The sequence below is a fragment of the Lynx canadensis genome, chromosome B2, assembly GCF_007474595.2.
Source record: "Lynx canadensis isolate LIC74 chromosome B2, mLynCan4.pri.v2, whole genome shotgun sequence".
NCBI classification, from domain to species: Eukaryota; Metazoa; Chordata; class Mammalia; order Carnivora; family Felidae; genus Lynx; species Lynx canadensis.
This window is the reverse complement of record NC_044307.1, coordinates 120,435,808-120,458,372: the sequence shown is the minus strand read 5'-3', so window position 1 is coordinate 120,458,372 and position 22,565 is coordinate 120,435,808. Positions and strand designations below refer to the sequence as shown.

General features: G+C 38.8%; 1 protein-coding gene across 4 annotated transcripts in view; it reads left to right on the top strand.

Moving 5' to 3' along the window:
- The window catches only part of LOC115514404 (pantetheinase), a 67,201-nt gene extending 50,201 nt beyond the window's left edge, over positions 1-17,000 (top strand). Inside the window, exons 4-10 of one of the 4 annotated variants that reach the window (XR_004343666.1) lie at positions 1,858-2,050; positions 2,726-3,017; positions 3,462-3,823; positions 11,554-11,724; positions 12,803-12,981; positions 15,543-15,645; positions 15,968-17,000. Coding sequence is in view for 2 of the 4 variants with exons in the window: in XM_030316370.2 (XP_030172230.1) it covers positions 1,858-2,050; positions 2,726-3,017; positions 3,462-3,823; positions 11,554-11,724; positions 12,803-12,981; positions 15,968-15,989 (1,219 nt within the window). In the remaining 2 variants the exon portion in view is untranslated. Of the gene's footprint in view, positions 1-1,857; positions 2,051-2,725; positions 3,018-3,461; positions 3,824-11,553; positions 11,725-12,802; positions 12,982-15,542; positions 15,810-15,967 lie in introns of those variants that run through there. The other 3 variants (XR_004343665.1, XM_030316370.2, XM_032593252.1) reach the window with 3 other exon arrangements.
- The last annotated feature ends 5,565 nt before the right edge of the window (positions 17,001-22,565 follow it).

The window sequence follows — 22,565 nt, the reverse complement described above, 5'->3', positions numbered from 1 at the left end:
GGAAAGTTTTTGGACATTATTTCTTCAAATAATCTCTCCGTTCCTTTATCTCACTCTTCTTGAACTCCTAGAATGTGTATATTTGTCCACTTGGTGGTATCCTACAGCTCCCTTAGGCCTTGTTCACATCAGTCTTTTTCTCTTTCCATTCTTTCAACTCGATCATTTCAATTTGCATTACCTTTAAGTTTATTGATTCTTTCTTCTGCCAACTCAAATCCATCTCTGAATCCCTTTAGTAATTTTTTTTTATTTTAAACACTGTAATTTTCAGCTCCAGAATTTCTTTTTGGTTTATTTTAGGTTTTCCATCTTTTTTATTGATATTTCCTTTTTGTTCATACATGATTTTCTTGACTTCCTCTGCATTTGCTTTTAGTTCTTTGAGCATCTTTAAAACCGTTGTTTTTGTCTTTGTCCAGGAAGTTTGCCATCTGGTCGTACTCAAGGATAGTTTCTGTAGGTTTATTCTTATTTTCCTTGGAATGGGGACACCCTTTCCTCTTTATTTGTATACCTTATGAATTTTTTGTTGACAAGTTGGTATTTGAATCTTAAAATGTGATAATTCTGGAAATGAAATTTTCCCCCTTCCCCAGGGTTTACTGCCTTTTGCTTGTTTATCTGTTTTGATTGCTGTAGGTGTTTCTGTGCTAGGCATAAGCTTGAGGTATAAAATCTTTTGAAGCCTTGTCTTAGCCTTTATTTTACCCTGAGCATATGTGGCGACTTTCTACAATCTCCTATATATATGATTGCTTTTGTATATCCTAGTCCTTCAATGTATGATTCCCAAAAGAAAGGAAAAAAAAGCAAAATTAAGGAAGGGGGAGAGAAGAAGACTCTGGCTTTTTAAATCCTCTAGAAATTATTTCAGTTAGTGGGGGAAGGACTGACAACATTATAGTGGTGGAAATGCAACAATGGCTACCTGTCCCTGTGTCTGCACCTCCAGGATAAGAAGCAGTTATCAGTGATCAGAATACAGTTTCCTGATATTTAGAGGACAGGGTTTCTATTGTCTAACCTGATCCCATAAACTACCTACACAGTATTGCAGGAACACTTGCATGGCTGCCTGCCATGGGGCTTGGGGTGGGGTAGAGCATGGGTAGCCACTACCCATGATAAGAGCTGAAATTGACTGAAACTGAAACTTAGTGAAATTTAGTGAAATTACTGAAGTAGTTAGCTTAGACAGACTAAATGTTACTGTGAGTTTTAAATAGCAATAGCAATCATGCAATCCCTTTTCACTTCTCTATTTCAAATGCCATTTCCAACATCACTTTCAGGAAGCGGCATCTATGCACCTGCCAAGCCTTCCCCCTGGAACTCACAACCCTTGGAATAGACTCCAAAATTTCAGTTAGATTCTGCCAGCACAAATATCATTTACGTGGAAGGATGGATTCCTGGTGCTTTGTACTCAGCCATCTTCCCAAAATTCTCTTAATTCCAAGTTGTTCTTATTTCAATTGAAATATTTTTTTTAGTGCTTCTTTTCTGCCAGGGTTAGTGAACAGAAGATGTATATCTTTGCCCAAAATATCTATGAGATATGACACAGATCATAAGATAAACACATAATGAATGCTGATTATAGATGATGATAAATGCTGTGAAGAAAAAAGATACATGACCTAGAATCTTATCCTAGAACAGTTTTCTACAACCAAATTCCCACAAGTGTGTACTTCCTCCAAAGTCTATTCTTGTTTTAATCCTTCCCTTGTATTATGTTATTTAGAATTTAGTTTTGTGTATGTCACATAATAGCTTCAGGCAATATAACGCTGAATTTTATTAAGAGGTAAGCTTGATTTTTGTTTTCCTCTTCCAATGAACACATATTAGGTTTGGCCACACCCCAGTGCAAGAAAGACTCAGCTGCCTGGCCAAGCACAACTCTATCTACGTTGTGGCAAATATTGGGGACAAGAAGCCATGCAATGCCAGTGACCCTCAGTGTCCCCCCGATGGCCGTTACCAGTACAACACTGATGTGGTGTTTGATTCTCAGGGAAAACTGGTGGCACGCTACCATAAGGTAAAATTAATTTGCACACAGTTCAGATACTGAATGTTTAACAAAATAAAGTGGGAAAAAAGGGGAAAAACATTAATGTTTATAATAAGCATACTTTAGAAGCAGAGTAGAGACAAAGCATAGAAAACGATGATTAGGCGTGGTAAGCTCCTATAAAGAGGCTCAAGAGGTTTTCTATGCATTTAGGAACACAGGAATGTATCTTTGGAAGTATGTGAGAATCAGCAGGAGGTACCTGCACTGAAATATAATGTTGCCTTTTAGATTTTGTCTTTTTAAGGACATGCCCTGGCAATGGGTCAAGACTAGAACAAAAAAACTACCTACCAGATAGACTTGGTTTTGAAAAGAAAGGAGCAATTTTGTCTATAGAAAATATTTAGGTGTTCTTGGCAAATAGAAGTTATCTATTTCACTCTTAGGTCTTGTAAGATTCAATAGGGTCTTAATACATAAGGATTCCCCTCTACAGATCTCTAAAATGTAGAGATTGAACCAAAGGCTCCTATCAGCCATAGTAATCTCTGATTCTCTAACACTTTTTCCCTGTGAGGACGGTGGTTATGGATGAAATTGGCACTAAGAGATGTTGGCTTGCACTTTTTCAGACACATTGACACCCAGGCCAACTTCTGAAAAGAGACTTTTACCCACTTCATCTTCTCTTTATTACAGTACAACCTTTTCATGGGTGAGGATCAATTCAACGTACCAAAGAAGCCTGAGGTTGTGACTTTTGACACCATCTTTGGAAGATTTGGCATTTTCACATGCTTCGATATACTCTTCCATGATCCCGCTGTTACTCTGGTGAAAGATTTCCATGTGGATACCATAGTTTTCCCAACAGCGTGGATGAATGTCTTGCCACATTTATCAGCTATTGAATTCCACTCGGCTTGGGCAGTGGGCATGGGGGTTAACTTCCTTGCAGCCAACATACACCACCCCCACAAGAGGATGACAGGTAATGTGTAATCTCTAAGATGTACAAACTTTAGGCCATAACCAAAAAAGCAAAATAATGATTTTTTTCTAGCTAACGTGTACTCCTTAATATAATGTTTTCCAACTCTTATTTTTTGCACCTCTGGCTGGTGACATACCGTAGAAGCCATCTCAATCTAAATTGTTTTGTAGATTTATTTAGTTCTATTCAACTTACAGGCACACTTTTTTTCCCCCTCAAGATTGACCACTTCTGACCCGAAAGTTTCTCTTATTGGCTTCTCAGTAGCAAACCCTGTTGGATTTCCTCTCACCTGTTTCCCTGTCAGTATATTTTACTGAAATTACTGAAATAGTTAGCTTAGCCAGACTAAATGTTAATGTGAGTTTAAAATAGCAGTAGCAATCATGCAATCCCTTTTCACTTCCCTATTTCAAATGCCATTTCCAACATCACTTTCAGGAAGCGGCATCTATGCACCTGACTCTCCAAGAGCATTTCATTATGACATGAAGACAAAGGAGGGAAAACTCCTCATCTCACGACTGAATTCTTCTTCATACGACCCTGGAGTGGTAAATTGGGCTTCTTATGCCAGTAGTATAAAAGCATTCTCCACAGGAAATCAGGAATTTAAAAGTACTGCGTTTTTTGATGAATTCACCTTCTTGGAGCTCACAAGAGTCACAGGAAATTACACAGTTTGTCAGAAAGAACTCTGCTGCCATCTAAGCTACAAGATGTCTGAGAAGAAACCAGATGAAGTTTATGCCCTAGGGGCATTTGATGGACTACATATTGTCGAAGGGAGTTATTATCTACAGGTAATGCTTGTTTTGTTGGCAGGGGCATTAACCAGGCAAAATATAGGACACCCAGTTGAATTTGACTCTCAGATAAACAATGAATTGTTTCATTGTAAGTGCGTCCCACTTCAAGAAAAAAAAAATGGGTCCCACTTTTGAGGATATATGCACACTAAAAATTTTGTTATTTACCTGAAATTCAAACTTAGTTGGGCATCCTGAATTCTTATTTGCCAAAACTTGCAATCCTAGATGTCCAATTTTAAACTGGCTGGAAAAAGGCAGAAGATTTATTTACAGTACCCGCATTTAAAATGATACAGTAATCAAATTACAGATATTTTAAAGGATGATTAACCTCTGATAGTTCTTCCCTGAACAAATATACCCATTTTCTTGATATGTTCGCTAAAGCTTATTTTTATTTTTAATTTTTTTCAATATTTATTTTCGAGAGCAAGAGAGACAGAGCATGAGTGGGGAGGGGCAGAGAGAGAGAGAGAGAGAGAGAGACACGCACAGAATCCAAAGCAGGCTCCAGGCTCTAGGCTGTCAGCACAGAGCCCAACACGGGGCTCAAACTCACGAAGTGCGGTATCATGACCTGAGCCGAAGTCGGACGCTCAACCGACTGAGCCACCCAGCCCCCTCCCCCTTTTTTTTTTTTTTTTTTTTTTTTTTTACTTAAGAACTTGACACTAAGTATGTCCTGGAGACATCTAGGGTTGACCTCTGAGACATGCAGTAGAGTAGTTTACTAGTGCAGAGACTTGGTATCTCGCAGCCCTCAACATCAAAGGAAGAGCTATGGTGAGTTGCAACAAGCAACTTTCATGTTCCTTTCATTCTGCTCTCCTCTTCCTTGATCTGGCTCCTATCCTATGTCACTGTGCAACATCTGAACAGGGCTTCCTGTTGACAGTTTCAGCTCCGTCCCATCCACTTCCCATACTCTAATTATACCAATTACTAAAAGCCATTTCTGATTATTTCCCTGCCTTGCTTAAAAGGCCTCACTGTCTTCTCATTGGCAAATCAACCTCCTCACCAAAAAGCTACTCAGAAATGCTTGACATGTACCTCTTCCTACTCTCTGTTCTCTTCTCTCACTTCTACCCACATGTGCCCTGGGCTCCTCTCATGTTGAGGCATTTCTTCATCCCCAGTGTGCCGGCTTCTGCAGAACCTCTGGATGTTTGCACAGGTTGTCTCCTTTATCTATGATGGCCCCACCTCCTCACCATTCATGGTGCTTTTCGGGTGTTATCTTCACCCCGAGGGCTGCCCTGACACTTCCTGTAGCACCAAGCCCACCCCCCCACCTGAGCTAGGTACCTCAGGCATCCTACGCTCAGCTTTATTAAGGACATATTATGTGAAATGATGCACATCCTTGTGCATAAGTGCTGGAACTGTACCCAATGTGCAAAATGTTGTTTGCTGTATGATAAGCACCGTCTTAATGCATCTTTACCTGGACACTTGTTGAGTGCCTACTACATAGTAGGTGTATATATTCAGTGCTAATGATATGAAGACGAATAAGCCAAGGCCCTCCTCTTGAAGAATTTAGCAGGGGGGAAAGACATAGGACCAGGTAATGTCAGTACAAATCGGCATGTGATAGAACATAGAGTGCACATTTTGTTGTAGGAAATACTAAGGAGCTATACCTAGCCTGATTTGGGGATTCAGGGAGGTTTCTGGAGACATGATGTATGAGCTTATGCTTATGCTATTCTCCAGATGAAAAAGAGTGGGAGGAAATTCTAGGTGGAGTGGAGAGTGTCAGCAAGGGTGAGGACATGTCAAGAAGTAGGGTATACAGGTCAGTGTCACTAAGGCATAACGTAAGAAGCAAGGATTGGTGGAAGATGGGCTTAGAGGCAGGATCACGTTTGGCAGGATCTTACCCGTCATTCCTAAGGTTTGGGCTTTATTCTCTGGGTGCCAGTCTTCTGTGGGAAGGTGTTCAGCCAGGGAATGATGTGATCAGATCTGCTGTTGCGTTAGATCGCTGTGGCAGCACTGTGGAGGGGGGAACGAGGGCACAAAGACTGGTTAGATTTTAAAAATAGTCCTATTAAAACCTGTATCAAGATTATGTCAGTAGGAGTAAGAGCAGGGCGTGGAGTCTGGCAATATGTAGAAGACTAAACTTGGTAGCTAATTGGATACAGAACAGGAAAGCGGAATGAAGGGACTAGAATGCCAGGTTTCTGACAAGAGTAGCTGGGTGAATGTATGTTTCAGGATGTTAGAAGGGGAGCAGGCTGGCAGTGGAGAGATGCTCAGTTCAGCTATGGATATTCTGGTTTCAAAGTATTTATGGGACATTCAGCTGGAGCCCTGGTACCTGACATCACCAGCAGAGTCTGGAGCAGCACCCCAGATAAAACGTGTTAATGTGTCTGCTGGAAAACGTGGGATTATGCACCCTAAATAACTTAAAAACAGGATAGCCTTATGTTAGTTCAAGTTAGGTTTCAATGTCCAATGTGCTACAAAAGCCTTTATTTTCAGAGAAGTTTGGTCTTGGAATTAAGAATGAGGGATTTGGGTATTGGATTATATTCATAATCCTTCATAGTCTAACTGTGACGATAATTAATGCCAGAAAAATCTCTATAACACCAAAATCTAGTTCTTAACTAAGAAGAGAAGACAAAAAAAAAAAAAAAATAAGGGTACAATAACTCTGCATCTTGCCACGGAGATTTTCCAAAAGTTCTATAGTGAATTTTAAGGACGTAGGGAAAGAAGGTGCTTGTAGCATTTTCTAGAGTACAGGATGGTAAAAGATTGGGTAAAAATTTATAGCAGTGGTTATAGGAGAGTGGGAGAAGTGGCCTACATATTTTAAAGAATCATTGAGTAAGTCAATTAATAAAGAAGGGATAAACTAAACAAAAGTTCATTCCCTTTACCCCATATAACCTGGGAGATCTTCCTCCTGAGATTATTTTCTGTACCCTTTGTCCTCTCCATTTCCTCCCACCAAGGTAAGAGTCATCCAAATCACCAGCCTCTCTCTTCTAGAATGTGAAACTATTTCCCAACAGGGTAAGAAATTAGGGATATGACATGGTGAGAACATAGATTCTGGAGCCAGAAATTCTGGGTAAATCGCTTCTTAACTGTATAGTGGCCACCTGGCCCTGGGCCAACCTCTTTAAATCCCTGGTTCCTCATCTGTAACATGTGGATTCATTTTCATTCACCAAATATTTATGTAATGCTTTCTGTGTGCAAGCACTTGGTACAGCCTGAGGATATTAAGATGAGCAAGACAGATACTGTCACTGTCTTCATAGAGCTTAATGCTGGTGGGGACACAGGCATTGAAGAGAAAACTAAGGAAATCACTAGTTGATTTTAGCTGGGACAAATGTTTCCAAAGGAAAGTAGCACGGACAATTAAACCATACAACTGGAGGACCTAACTTAATCCTAGGAGGGAAGTAAGAATGATGACAATAATAATAATAATAGCTATTATTATTATTTATGGCATTTGGGGGAACTTTGATTTCATAAATAAATGTAAACAGGGACACCCGGGTGGCTCAGTCAGTTGAGCGTCTAACTCTTCATTTTGGCTCAGGTCATGCTTTCATAGTTTGTGAATTTGAGCCCCACGTCTGGCTCCGCACTGTCTTCCGTTCTCTCTACCTCTCCCCTGCTCGTGCTCAATCTCTCTCTCTCCCTACTCCCCCCCCCAATCAAAGTAAAGAAATAAACATTAAAAATAAGTAAATATATAAACTAACAAATAAATGTAAAGAATTCAGCACCGTGCCTACACATAAAAAGTCCTCAATGAATGTTAACTTTTATTATTGTTGTTGTTGTTGCTGCTAAAAAAAAGTAACATAAACTTTTCTTTTAGCTGTCAGACCTATACGACCAGGTTTGCTCACGTGAACACTGGCTGCATTGCAAGCAGGTCCTGAGTCAACTCCTTTGTTTCTTGAGTCCTTGTCACATGCCAGATGTTCTCTCCCTTCCTACCACCTGGATTGCCTCTATCACTTCTTTCTTCATTTTAATAAAAGTAATGCATGGGCACACCTAAGAAGACAGCACTAAAATCTTGTGAAACACCGGTTTCTTCCCTAATCCATCTTGTCCTTCTTTCTGAAGGCAAACACTTTTGAATCTTTTAACTGTTTCTTCTGAAATTTACTCGTCTGACATCATCAACCAGGAGCTAATGCGGAGTCCACAGACTCAGGGCTCAGTCCCACAAGACTGGTCCCCTCCCCATTTGAGACTCCAATCACAAGCCCAGGTTGTCACCCATGCTTCTGACCTGACTGGCTGTAAATCAGGGGCTCCCGCGATCTCTGCCTTGGGTTTGCTAATTTTCTGGAATGGCTCATAGAACCTAAGAAAGTGCCTTATGTACGACTAACAATTTATTACAGAGGACATTTCAAAGAATACAAATGAACAGCCAGATGAAGAGACACATACGGCAAGGTCTGGGAGTATCCCAAGCATAGGAGTTTCTGTCCCATGGAGTTTGGGGTATGCCACCTTCCCATCATGTAGATACGGCATTCTTGTTCACCATCCTGGATTCTCTCTGAACTCCATACTTTAGGGATTTTCATGGAGGCTTAATTTCATGGACATGATTGATTCAAGTTATTGACCATTGGTGCTTAATTTAGCCTCCAGCTCCTCTTCCCTCTGCAGATATAGGGGTGGGGATGGCGATGCTGAAAATTCTAACTCTCTAACCAGGTGGTTGGTTTCCCTGGTCACCAGTTTCCATCCTGTGGTTATTTAAGGCTCTCCAAAAATCTCCTCATTAACATGAACTCAGTCGTGGTTGAAAGAGGCTTGTTATTAGTAACAAAAGCCCCTCTTTTCACATTTCACCTCTCATCACTAAGGAAATTCCAAGGATTTTAGAGCTCTTCTTGCCAGGCACTAGAAAAAGACCAAATATATATTTCTTACTATATTTTCTTACACAGTACCACCCACCTCCTTTGTTGTTGTTGGTGTAAGTTCCTGGAAGATCACTCTGAGTGGGTGATAAAATATTTTCAACTTACAAGTCTCAAAATGCCTTTCCTTTCATATTTGATGGAGGATTTCCCTAAGTATAAAATTCAAGGTCATTGTATTGCTACTGAGAATTCTTGAGTTATTTTGATTCCTGGTGCTTTGTATGTGTATCCCTGTTCCTACTGTTTCCTCAGAAACCTTATAGAATTTCCTCCCCTCCATGGTTTCCTCTTCCGGAACTCCTATTTTTGGAATCATGTGTTTTTTGGGTTTGTCCTCTAATATTTTTGTATCTTTTCTTTGTTTTCTTTCTTTCTTTCTTCCTTTCTTTCTTTCCTTCCTGCTCTTTCTTTCTTTCTTTCTTTCTTTCTTCTTTCTCTCTTTTTTTCATTTACTCCTCTTGATCTTTCAAGCCTTACATTGAGTCATTTATTTTTGTTGACATGTTTTTATTTTTCAAGAACTATTTTTTTTTGCTTTATGAATTTTTTTCTGTTGATGTTGTTTTGTGGATCCAGTATTTTATCTCTCTGAGACTGGTAAGGAATTATTTTTCTTTTTTTCTTTCTTTTAAATGTTTATTCATTTATTTTGAGAGAGAGAGAGAGAGAGAGAGAGAGACAATAAGGGTGAGTGGGGGAGGCACAGAGAGATGGGGGAGAGAGAGTCCCAAGTGGGTGCTGCACTGAGAGTGCAGAGTTTGAAAGGGGGCTCAATCTCCAGAGCTGTGAGATCGCAACTTGAGTCAAAATCAAGATTCAGACACTTAACTGACTGAGCCACCCAGGTGCCCTACAGAAAATTTTTTCTTGAAGCTTCTTCTCTTTAAATAGTCTCTTTTTCCCTAAAGTTTCTTTTATCTACCTGTTCTGCTCTCTCTTTCATGTTAGAAGCTTTCCTCAGAAATATAGTAACCCTTTAACCTTACCAAAAACTAAGTGAAGGGCGGAGCATGAGTGATATTTGCCCACTTAAACTTCAAGGTAGGGTGATCTAACCAGGCATTTTGTTAGGGGAAACAGTAAGTAAGTATATTTGGAGTAAGTATATTTGGAGTAAGTATATTTGGAGACTTCCTCTTGGGATGGGTCAGGTTTCTCAGTCTTTAAAATTCTTCTAATTCTCTTCCTGAATAATGTTATCTAATTTAGCAAATTGAAATACAGGGTGCCCTAGTAAATTCAAAGTTTGGATAAACAACAAATATTTTAAAAATATAAGATTGTCCCATTCAATATTTGAGACATACTTACACACTAAAAACCATTTTTGATACTATTAGTATATTTAAACTTCAAATTTAAATTGGGCTCCTGTCCTGTATTTATCTGGTAATTTTATTTCTGAAGGGTAAATTCATTGCTGACAGCATTTAGAGAACCAGGTGGGAGCAATGACCTTGCTGGATGCATCCATGGTGGAGGGGGATGATCGCAACAAAATTTCATTCATGTAATCCCCTTCAACCAGGTTTTTCAAAACCTCTACTAAAAATCATCTGCCTTACCCTCTCTGGGAATAAATGCCCCATCTTTTACTGGAATAGAAGAAGGAGAGTTGCCCATCCATGGTGGGGGACTCAGAATCTGAGGCATCCTTAACAAATTCCTACCAATTTTGCTTACATTAGCCACCACAACTTTACCAGTTCCTGAGGTACCTGGTGCTCCCAGGGGTGGAATCTTCTGAGTATTCTCCCGTGTAGATAGGGTTGATTCGTGGCTCTCTTATTGCCAGATTAGGACGTGGCTTTCCTTAGGCTTGGGAAATCAGTCACTACTTTTGCATCAACCGTCCCAACTTCCAACATTAAGCCATGCTCTAGCCTCCTGTTTTCCTATCCTTATGGGTTCATGTCTTAAACAAACAAACTGAGTTTGGCTTAGGTAAGATATAGGGAATAAAACAGACGCATGTATTCATTGCTCCTTTATCTGAAAGCTATTTGTATCCCATCTTAACATACTTGCTCTAAAGCTCTTACTCTCTGACTTCAAAAGTAGAAACAGGAAGACCAGTTAAAGCTGTTGCTTTAGTCAGGCAGGAGGTAAGGTGGCTTGAAATAAGGTTTGGAAGATACAGTACAGGTTCAATGAATATGGATCTTCCTTTTGGGGACTTTGCATCTGCATAGTGAGATGATTCTTATACTTAGATTTTACATTTACATTTACATGTACATTACATTTGCATTACTATGTAGTAAAGTAGAGTAGAGTATAACTGTGTAGTATAGTGAGAACTATTTCAGTTCTTGCTCAGATATAAAGTGTGTGACTTTTCCCATTCACAGGGATTGCCTCTAGATCAACTCTAGGGTTCATTACAACTTTAAATTTCTTTTATTGCGGGAAATAGGCAAAAATGTAGAGATGAAACTAGATTTAACCTTTTGAAAAAAAAAATGGAAGTCAATGATTAAAAGCATTGCCAGCTTGAGAACAATGAGGATATAGTTGTTCATCGCTATAGACCAAGGGTCTGATTGTTTCTTCATGAGATTTAATCTGTTTGACCGTGAATGGCAGAAAGCATTAGGGTCTGAAGTTGTTTATTTTTATTACTAGTTGAATTAGCTATCCACCAATGAATTGAATTAATCAAATGGAAAAATAACATTATTTTATCAAACAAAAGAGCCTAGGCATTGCAGAGGCAATATTTGTAGGTCAGAAAGGGTGCATCAGTTGGCTTTCTTAGGACTCACTGGTTTGCATTTACTTTCCTAGATTTGTACTCTGCTGAAGTGTAAAACACCAAACTTACGCACTTGTGGTGATGCGGTTGAATCTGCTTCCACCAGGTTTGAAATGTTTTCCCTCAGTGGCACTTTTGGAACCCAATATGTCTTCCCTGAGGTGTTGCTGAGTGACAGTCAGCTTGCACCTGGGGAATTTCAGGTAAGAATCTTTGCCGAATATTGACAATTCATTTCATGTAAGAGGGAGCACTTTTTGAGTATGAAACCGACTCAAGTGTTTACAAATATCACAAAAATCTCCATTTGGAAAGGATAAAATTGTTCTTAGGAATCAGGAGGCACACTGAGCAGGCTGAATTTTTTGTCTGGAAATTCTTACTATAGTAATTAGTGTCCTTGAGAATAATATATATATGTATATACATATATATATTATGTACATAATATATATATGTATATATATTATGTATACATATATATACATATATATATTATGGAGACTACTGGGAGGAGGCTGGCTGTTTCGGATCCCCTGAGTAGGAAGAAGACTCCAGAAGGGTTTTAGGACCATTCCCACCAGAGGGATCCCCTTCACATCAAGAGCAGTGATAGCTTAGCAAAATTAAAGGGAATTCCTTTCATTGTTGTGTAAAGACCTTCTGTGATCACAGGAGGAAAAAGAAGGAAGGAAAAGCTAAGGAGAGAGAATCTGATGGTAGCTGAAATTGTCAAGAAACAAAACACTTTTTTTTTTTTAAAGGCCGGAAATAGTTCCTTACTGTATAAGCTCTGCCTAGCCACATTCTTCCCCTGGCTTTCCTGCAGGTTCTGCTCTTACTCTGTATTTCTTGTAGGAACAGCTACTGTGGGGCATTGGGTCAATGAACATATTGGGGGGCTGTGGTGAGCGAGTGACAGGGTTGACAGAGGCTCAGCTCAACCCCCTCAGTCAGTCCCTTCTGTCCACTTGGAAGAGCCTATTTTGTCTGAGAGCATTAGATTTCCCAAACCCATTGCTTTATGCTTGTTTCCTCATGGAATGCTTCCTCAAATAAGTAAATTATAAGATATTGATTATAGCCATTTCAATAATAAATGAATCCATGCCAATTCCACACCTCCAATTTTTCCCGTGATCTGTACCATTTCAAAATTTCTGACAGAAGGTAGCCATTATTTTTCTGTTTCTTCATCCAGTTGCACTGAATTTTAAAAGTGTGTGGTGGGGTTGTAGAACTTCCAGGGAGACCCAGTTAACTTCTCTGTGCTTTCATTAGGTGTCAAGTGATGGACGCTTGTTTAGTGTGAAGCCGCCATCTGGACCTGTCTTGACCGTAACTCTGTTTGGGAGGTTGTATGAGAAGGACTGGATATTAAAGGCTTCATCAGACCTCAGGGCACAAGCACCGGGAGTAATGCTCATAGTTATAGCACTGACTGTGTGCTCATTCAGTTGGTAAAATAGTTCTATTTCCCTTTTTATTTTGCATGATTTAAAAAATGATGGGTGACAACAGAAGCATGGATCTGGGCTTTTGATAAGAGTGGTCATGGTCTTTTGTACAAGTGAATACAATTATTTATACATATATATTTCTCTGTTTTTAGACGCATACACACACACACACACACACACACACACAGACACCAGATAATAGAAGCCAGATACACAGTGACATAATTTTGAAAGGTAAAATCCATAAAATGAAAATAACAATTATACCCACATTTTAGGGATTTTTGGTGAGGAAAAAAAAAATACACTTAAAGTCCTTAGACCAGTTACTGGATCATGGAAAGGACTGCACGTGTGCTAACTATCACAACTGTGAATGGCTATCACGGGAAAACCATGCACGATATATTGACTGCTAAAACTATATCACTCTAATTGTCTAAAGTGCAAACATTTTCCAATGGTTCAGTCACCCCGCATATTTCAGTTAGAAAATCAGTGAATTCGGGGTGCCTGGGTGGCTTAGTCGGTTAAGCATCTGACTTGAGCTCAGGTCATGATCTCAAAGTCCATGAGTTCAAGCCCCGTTACTGCGCTCTGTGCTGACAGCTCAGAGCCTGGAGCCTGCTTCAGATTCTGTGGCTCCCTCTCTCTCTCTGCCCCTTCCCCACTCATGCTCTGTCTCTCAGAGCGTGTCTCTCAATGAATTCAACATCAGCTAATTGGCTTTGGCTTGGTACCTAGCAATGAGGTATTCTAGAAGGCAGCTGGGCTTCCACCTAGGAACTTGTTAGAAGGCCTTCATGTTTTTTGTGGTTTTCAGCATCTCTTTAGTGTTTTGTCTACCTTGTCAGCCTATAAGTATAGTAATAAGGAGGCTCTAAGACATTTACCAAATCTGGCCTGTAATCTATTTTTGCATAGCCCGTTAGCTAAGAAAGGGTTTTATGTTTCTAAATGGTTGAAAAAGAGGAAGAATCCCAAGAAGAAGAATATTTTGTGATACATGAAAACGATCTAAAGTTCAAATTTCAGTCTTAATACCTAAAGTTTTATTGAACACAGCCACGTTTGTTTAAGTATTGCTGATGACTGGTTTTTTTTTTTTAATTAAAAAAAATTTTTTTAACGTTTATTTTTGAGACAGAGAGACACACAGCATGAACGGGGGAGGGGCAGAGAGAGAGGGAGACACAGAATCGGAAGCAGGCTCCAGGTTCTGAGCCATCAGCCCAGAGCCTGACGCGGGGCTCGAACTCACAGACCGCGAGATCGTGACCTGAGCTAAAGTCGGACGCTTAACCGACTGAGCCACCCAGGCGCCCTGCTGATGACTGTTTTTATGCTATGGTGACAAAGTTGGGTAGTTATGACACAGAAAAGCTGTTATGGCCAGGTATGGCCAGTTATGGCCAGAAAAGCTGCAAATATTTACTGCTTGGCCCTTTCCACAAAAAGTTTGTTAACTCCTGCTCTGAAGTATTAAATAACTACAGATGTTAGTATTAAAAGCCTTTAAAGCAATTCAGTGGGCAAATTGCCTGTGTCTTTCATAAAAAGAGAAATAGAATATCTTTATTTGCTTTGTATTATATACCATCACGCACACATGTGCAAAGATTACCTTGATTAACGTATGGCCAAATGTGCTAAGTAGATTAATACCCCAAATAAGATCATTTTTATAAACATGGTTGATATCCATTTACTGTAAGATACCACATCACAAAGCCTTTTGATGGATTTGGTATGTTCTCAAATTCCTGGGAGAAAGCACATTAGTTTTTATTTTCAAATTTTTCCTGGAGATCAACTAAGAACTATTCATATGAATACACTATCTGGTATTTTAACTTCAGCAAACCCACCAGCTTGCCTTAGAATGATTTTTCTTAAAATTAAACATTACAGGCAATGAAATTACTTTTTTAAAAATGGTATTTACAACATCCATACCCAGATCTGATTACTTTTTCACTGTGCATTTCTTTAACACATGCATACGTATTTTACGATGGTTTTGATGTGTTTTTTAACTGTGATTTTTATTTCTTTTGCATAAAACAATTGTAATATTCTTTTAATACAAACAACCCAATTCCAAAAAAGACCAATGCTCAAATATATGTTCCTTAATCTCTTTATACCTTGATCAATTTGAATGGTCCTGTCTATGGCCATACCACCCTGAACGCACCCGATATCCTCTGAATGGTCCAGAGAGCAATTTTTGATACTTCCTCATTTAAAGATATCATTTGTTATCAACTTCATGATGATGATGTAACCACTTCCTCTCTCACTGTAGTAGCCTTTTTCCAAGCTGGTCCCCAGTGATTCCCACCCAGGCTCCATGGAGAAATTCTCCACGATTAATTGTTTTGTTGCTCTTGATTCTTATATTAATTTTTATATAGCTTCTGAGCCTTGTCACTTATAATAAATATGAATTCATTCTTACTTGTATTATAACACATATCTGTTATTCAGCTCTGCTTAAGTGTTCTATTGATTTTACTTATTTGGTCTTTTAGTTTTTTTATCGAAACAATCTATTTCAGGTCTCCTATAGGCTGAATTATGTCCCCCCTCAAATTCACGTATTGAAGTCTGAATTCCATACCTCAGAATGTGATTGCATTTGAAGATAAAGTCTTTTAAGAGGTAAAATGATAGCATTAGGGTGGGCCCTAATCCAATATGACTGGTATTCTTATAAGAAGAGAAGATTAGGACATAGACACTATGGAAACTATGTGAAACTAGGTGAAGACACAAAAGAAGATGGCCATCTACAAGCCAAGGAGAAAGGCCCTCAGAAGAAATCAACCCTGTTGACAGTTTGATTTGGATTTCTGGCCTCCAGAATCTTGAGAAAATAAATTTCTGTTGTTTAAACTAATCCGTGGTACTTTATAATGGCAGCCCTAGAAAACCAGTACAAATTCTAATCCCCTCTCCTCTCCATTTCTACCATAAATTGCAGCTTAAACAGAATGGTTACCTAGTTAAGAAGATCCAGCTAGCCTGATTCCATGAGACTCAACTAGATACTCTCAGAGAAGCATTGCTGATGAACTGATGCTGAAACCATCAGACCATCTGGATGTTGGGAAAGCAGAAAGTCACACGGATGAAATCATGTACTTGATCTGTCCTTAAATATTCTTTTTTAGTAACAAAAGAATCTGTTGATACAACTTAGTGAAACAAAGGACATCGTTTAAGTCAAAAACATCTCTCAACCGGTAGACTATCCACATAGCCCCGAGATCAGCCCCACACTATACGAAGCACGCCCTTCTGCAAAGGAGAGCATGATCCATACCAGTAATACATCATTCTGAAATAAACATTTTTGTGGTAGATACTTTTCAAAAAAAAATACTATCTCATCCAATAATATTTGAGTAAAATTCACCTTATACTTTTGGGTGACGTTAACTACCTTTTAAAAAGGGCCCATTAGAAAATAACCCCCTATGTATTTAGGGACCGCAATCATCATGGAAAGCCTCAATACTTCATACAATTTTAATTTAAAGAAGCAAATTGTTGTAACGGTGTTAAGTTTAAAATATTAAAGCCTTCAATAAACCCTAAGGGCTTCTTTGCTATTCTATTTTGGCAAATAATATCACATATCCATTGTAGCACAGCAAATTACTGGCAATGTAACAGCTTAAAACCACAAACATTCATTATCTGACTCAGTTTCTAGGAGTCAGGATCTGGGAATGGCTTAAATGGGTTTTCTGGCTTAAGGTCTCTCTTAACGTTGTAATAAACCTGTCCCCAGGGTTACAATCATCTTAAGTTCCTCTGGGCCTGAAGACTCCACTGCTAAGATCACTCACATGGTTGTTGATGGTCCTCAGCTCCTTGCTGGAAGCTGGCTGTGGACTTTTTCCTTATGCGTGGGCTACCTGAAATTTTTCACAAAAAAGCAACTGGCGTCTCCAAGAGTGAGTGATGAGATAGACAAATATATCTATCTATATCTGTATCTATATCTATATCTACATCTATATCTCTATCTATCTATATCATTGATATCTATATCATCTATATCTATCTATATCCATATCATGTGTATCTATATCATCTATATCTATATATAGAAGGGTGTGGATATTTCAGTCTTTTATAGCCTAATTTTGGAAGTGACATCACTTCTGCCATACGCTATTTGTCACACAGACCAACAGTGGTACAATGTGGGAGAGAATCACACAAAGGTAAGAATATCAAGAGACAAGGATCTTTGCAGATCAATTGGGATGCTGGCTATTACGATAAGTACGTATTTATATTTATTTGTATTTCTACATAATTTTAAAACATAGGACCGTTTCCTTTTCTTTTTGCTATATATGTAATATGTCTTTCAAAATATACTCCCAATATTTACATCTGAAAAGTATTGTGCCAAAGGACTTTCTACAATTATTTTCTATGCTAAAGATTAAATAATTTAATGATTTCTGCTCTTGGTAAAATTTAAATTGGTTGGATTAACTCATTTGTGGTGACATCATCTTCTCCTGATACACACCTGTGACCTTTACATTCACTTCTTAGAAGTCTACTTTATAAAAGAATACACATTAAAAATTAACATAGAATAGGGGTGCCTGGGTGGCTCAGTCGGTTGGGCGTCCGACTTTGGCTCAGGTCATGATCACGTGGTTCATGAGTTTGAGCCCCGAATTGGGCTCTGTGCTGACAGCTCAGAGCCTGGAGCCTGCTTCGGATTCTGTGTCTCCCTCTCTCTGCTCCTCCCCCACTCATGCTCTCTCTCTCTCTCTCTCTCTCTCTCTCTGTCTCTCTCTCTGTCTCTCAAAAATAAACAAAGCTTAAAAAAAAAGTAACATAGAATAAACAGCATAAGTTCCAGAATCATTAATTCATGAAATGACACTACTAGGAAAAAGGGTCTTAAGAACATCAACATATTAACTGTTTTTTTTTTCTTTTTGAATCAGCAAGGATTTTTTTCTACTAATCTATAAAAATATAAAACAAATGGAAAGTAACAATTGAAGTGTTCTGAATATGGCAACAATCAACTAGAAAGTCATTATCAATGTCAAAAGCTGCTCTGAAATCTATCACTTGGCTCTTACATCGAAAATTAACCTCGCATTCCCCACATTCTTCCAATTCTCTATTCTGGATGTCTTGAGTGTATTCCTTTTTTTTTTTTTTTTAACCTTTATTTATTTTTGAGACAGAGAGAGACAGAGCATGAACGGGGGAGGGTCAGAGAGAGGGAGACACAGAATCTGAAACAGGCTCCAGGCTCTGAGCAGTCAGCACAGAGCCCGTTGCGGGGCTCAAACCCACATACCGCGAGATCATGACCTGAGCCGAAGTCGGACGCTTAACTGACTGAGCCACCCAGGCGCCCCTTGAGTGTATTCAAATGCATTACCTTAATTTTGCTTTTGTAATCACCAAGTCTTGGATGGGGAAAATACCTATATCCACGAGTAATACTGTAGCATGCTGCCATAATCAATAAGTTTAGTGTTTTAAGTACAGACACTACAAAACCAAATTTCTTTCACTCTGCTATACTTTTTCTTTATCGTGTGTATTAATCAGGATAGGCTAGCTTGTGGCGTAGTAACAAATAAAACCAAAAATCTCCTGGCTAAATAAGATGAAAATTCATTTCTCACTCAAAGTCTACTCCAGGGCAGCTAGCCTCTGTGTCAAAGCTCAGAACCTGGGGCGCCTGGGTGGCGCAGTCGGTTAAGCGTCCGACTTCAGCCAGGTCACGATGTCGCGGTCCGCGAGTTCGAGCCCCGCGTCAGGCTCTGGGCTGACAGCTCGGAGCCTGGAGCCTGTTTCTGATTCTGTGTCTCCCTCTCTCTCTGCCCCTCCCCCGTTCATGCTCTGTCTCTCTCTCTGTCCCAAAAATAAATAAAACGTTGAAAAAAAAAAAAATTAAAAAAAAAAAAAAAAGCTCAGAACCTCAGGCTTTTTCATTGTGTGTTGTTGCCTTATTACCAATGCTCCCATAATTTCTGGAGCATGACAGAAGAATATGGAGAAATTGCACACTGTCTTTTAAATGCTTTCATCTAGGAGCAACTGGGTGGCTCAGTTGGTTGGGCATCTGACCCCAGCTCAGGTCATGATCTCGTGTTTTGTGAGTTTGAGCCCCACATTGGGCTCTGTGCTGTCAGTGTGGAGCCCACTTCAGATTTTCTGTCCCCCCTACTCTGCCCTTCCCCTGCTATGTGTGCTCTTTCTCTCTCTCAAAAATGAATAAACATTTTTAAAAAATGCTTTCATCTAGTGATACTTGTCATTCCCATTTGTATTTTCTTGGCCAAAGCAAGTCCTATGGACTTGCCAAATTTAAATGCACAGAAAGCATAATTTCCCTGTGTGTCCAGGAAAGGGAAGGGATTCATAAATATTGGTTAGCACTAGTAATAGCTATCATTTAATGAAAGTCTTCAAAGGCATGCATCTTACGTTCTTTTTCCATTTCCATTTATTTCCACCCAGTAAATGTCTGCCATGAGTCACCAGCACTGCTATTTATCATTTATTTTCCAATGTATAGTGAGACTATAATCCTTGCCTCCTACCCCATACTTTGTTGACAGCCCCATGTGCCTGCCAATTGCAAGCCAAGATGACCACTTCCTTCAAACTTTACTTGCCCTTTCCATTAATCTGAAGGCAACTTCACCTGTGTCTTCTTACCCAGAGTATGCAAAGACATCACTAATGTCTTACGTATAGTGTTTCATAGTTTACAAAACATTTTCAGATACATTTTCTATTATTTCACAAAGTGGGTACTTTTTTTTTCTTCTTCCATTTTTTACCTTAGAGAGCAAAGTGTTGTTTTCTGCTTTTCTTACTTAGGTGTATCAGATATCAGATCCTCAAATGGGAATCTTTTAATTTTATGTCCAATGCTTTTTCTAGTATTACAGGTTACTAATGGTTTCTTATACACTAGACTGTGGCTTTCTGAAAGACTCAGTGTTAATCTTGTTGATTGAAATGCTGGATACTGATTATTTGCTTAGTGAGCTGGACACTGATTGTTTGCTTAGGATTATTATTATATTTTTAAGAATATTTTTTTTAATTTTTTAATGTTTACTTACTTTTGAGAGACAGAGAGAGAGAGAGAGAGAGAGAGAGTGAGCAGGAGAGGGACAAGGAGAGAGGGAGAGAGAGAATCCCAAGCAGGTTCCATGCTGTCAGCATAGAGCCTGATGTGGGCTCAAATTCATGAATTGTGAGATCATGACCTGAGTCAAAATCACGAGTTGGAAGCTTAACCAACTAAGCCACCCAGGCACCCCTTTGCTTAGTGATTATTAAAGCCAGATTTTAATTGAATCCTTAACTTTACAGGAAAGATATGCCACATTCTACATAGTCTCATAGCTTTAATAGCTCAGACTTTGACAGAATGCAGGATGAGAGCTAAGGTGAAAGTACACGATTAATATTAAAGCATATATATCTCCTGGAACAAAGATTGAACTTAGTTGGTCATATTTGTTGACGTGGCATGGAGAATAAAATTTTGCCTTGAAAAATTAGGAGAAGATTATCAAAATGAAGAGTGGGAATTTTTCAGTCTTGAGAGGTAAGTTTAGAAGCATCAATGACTATGTGTTAACAGAAGAGTGAGCTCTTTTAATCTTTCTATTTTGAAATTAGTTGCATATGGTGGTCTAGCCACAGAAATATCGCAAGAGCTCTTATCAGTGGTAGCAGCTATTCAGCTATCAATACCTTCTAGAAACTTTGAACTCCTGCCAAGGCAAATAAGGCCCACCTGTCAGTATGGTGGTAGATTACCTAATAAAAAGTTAATGTTTGGGCAATGTGCTTTGTAGACATGTTGATTGGATAAACTTTGAATTGAGTTGTGAAAATATTAGTAAAACAAAATACCCTTTTAACAGATTGCAATGTTGACTTAACTGAAATTCATTGTGAGCCAGCTGATTTTTTTCTTTCTGTCTATGATAAAATTTCATCTTGTTCTATCAAAGACAATTACTGAGGGTTTATTTGCTGTTGCAATATGAATAAAAATTGATTGAAAAGCCTGCCACTGTGTACCTAGTTATAGGAAAGTAGTTGTTCTAGAGGTAGATTATGAAAGCACTATGGCAAAAAAATAAAATAAAATCTAAACACTGAAATTATTCCTTAAGGACATATATAATTTAATTTTAACTGAAATAAAGATGTGAGCATTATCTTCAGAGACTGTTGATAAAAATATATTACAATGATGTTAGTTATTAAGACAATTACAAATACTCGTTTGAAAATGTTCTGATACTACTATTTAGTTTGTTATAACTTCACCTTGCTTAGCTTGTAATTAATAAGATTCCCCAACCCACCGATCCACAGATGGATGTTAGCTGAAATTTTCATTAAGGTAGTAATTATCTCAGTTTTCCCTATCCAGCTATTTGGAGGGTATTGGGAATAAACCAGAGAGATTTCATGTAATGCCTTTTGCCCAGTGACTGGTCTAAGTTCAGTAAGTTTTTCCCCCTCCCTTTCTCTTCTCTTCCTCTTTCTCTTTTTTTCCTCCTCCTCCTATGTCCCCTCCTCTTCTTTCTCTTCCTCCTTCACCACTGCTCTTTACCCTTCTCATCCTCCTTATAATTTCTCTTTATTACTATTGACACGAACCAAGCATTGGCTGTGCCCACACGAGCAGTATGTTCAGGTTCTGTCTTCAAGATCCTAAAATGAGAGAAAAGGTTCTGAGCAGCACACTGTGGAGGAATTCACTATTTTAAATTGCTGCCCTAGTTTATTCCTCCTCTCACCTCCAATGGGGAAAACAAACAAAAAAGGTGAAAGAGATGAAGTTACTTTATACTGGGTCACTCCATTCTGGGGCCCCAAGGAGTAGAGATCTGGTATAAAAACCCAAAGGCTGCCTTCTATAGGTTCAAGTGAATATAATATCTGGCTCAGAGATTCAAATTCAATAAGAAACTAACATTCAAGGTGACATGTCTTAGGATAGGTTCAAAAAGAGAAAATATCCTTCCTAAAATATATAAATAAGAAACTAACATTCAAGGTGACATGTCTTAGGATAGGTTCAAAAAGAGAAAATATCCTTCCTAAAATATATAAGCTGAATGCCTCTTACATTCCATTCTTCTCTTTGTAGTGGCCAAAGAATAGATATACAGACAATCCTCTAAAACTCATGAAAGTATTCAGGGTTTATGGCATCAGGATGATTTTATTTATCTGTCAACCTATTTTCTGAAAGCGGTTTTAAGAGATTTATGAGACTTGCTAGCATTTGGTCTATCCTCAGGACTCTGAACTGAACACAGTTTTTGAAGCATCACTTGCTATTTAGCTTCCTTATTATTGTTAGTTTCCAGAACTATTACTCACTGGGTTTCTAGACTGCAGAGGCTGTACTAGGCCCTTAAGATATAAATGCTTCAGGGGCACCTGGGTGGCTCAGTAGGTTAAATGTGGGACTTCGGCTCAGGTCATGATCTCCCAGTTCACAAGTGGTTCACGAGTTTGAGTTGCACGTGGGGCTCTGT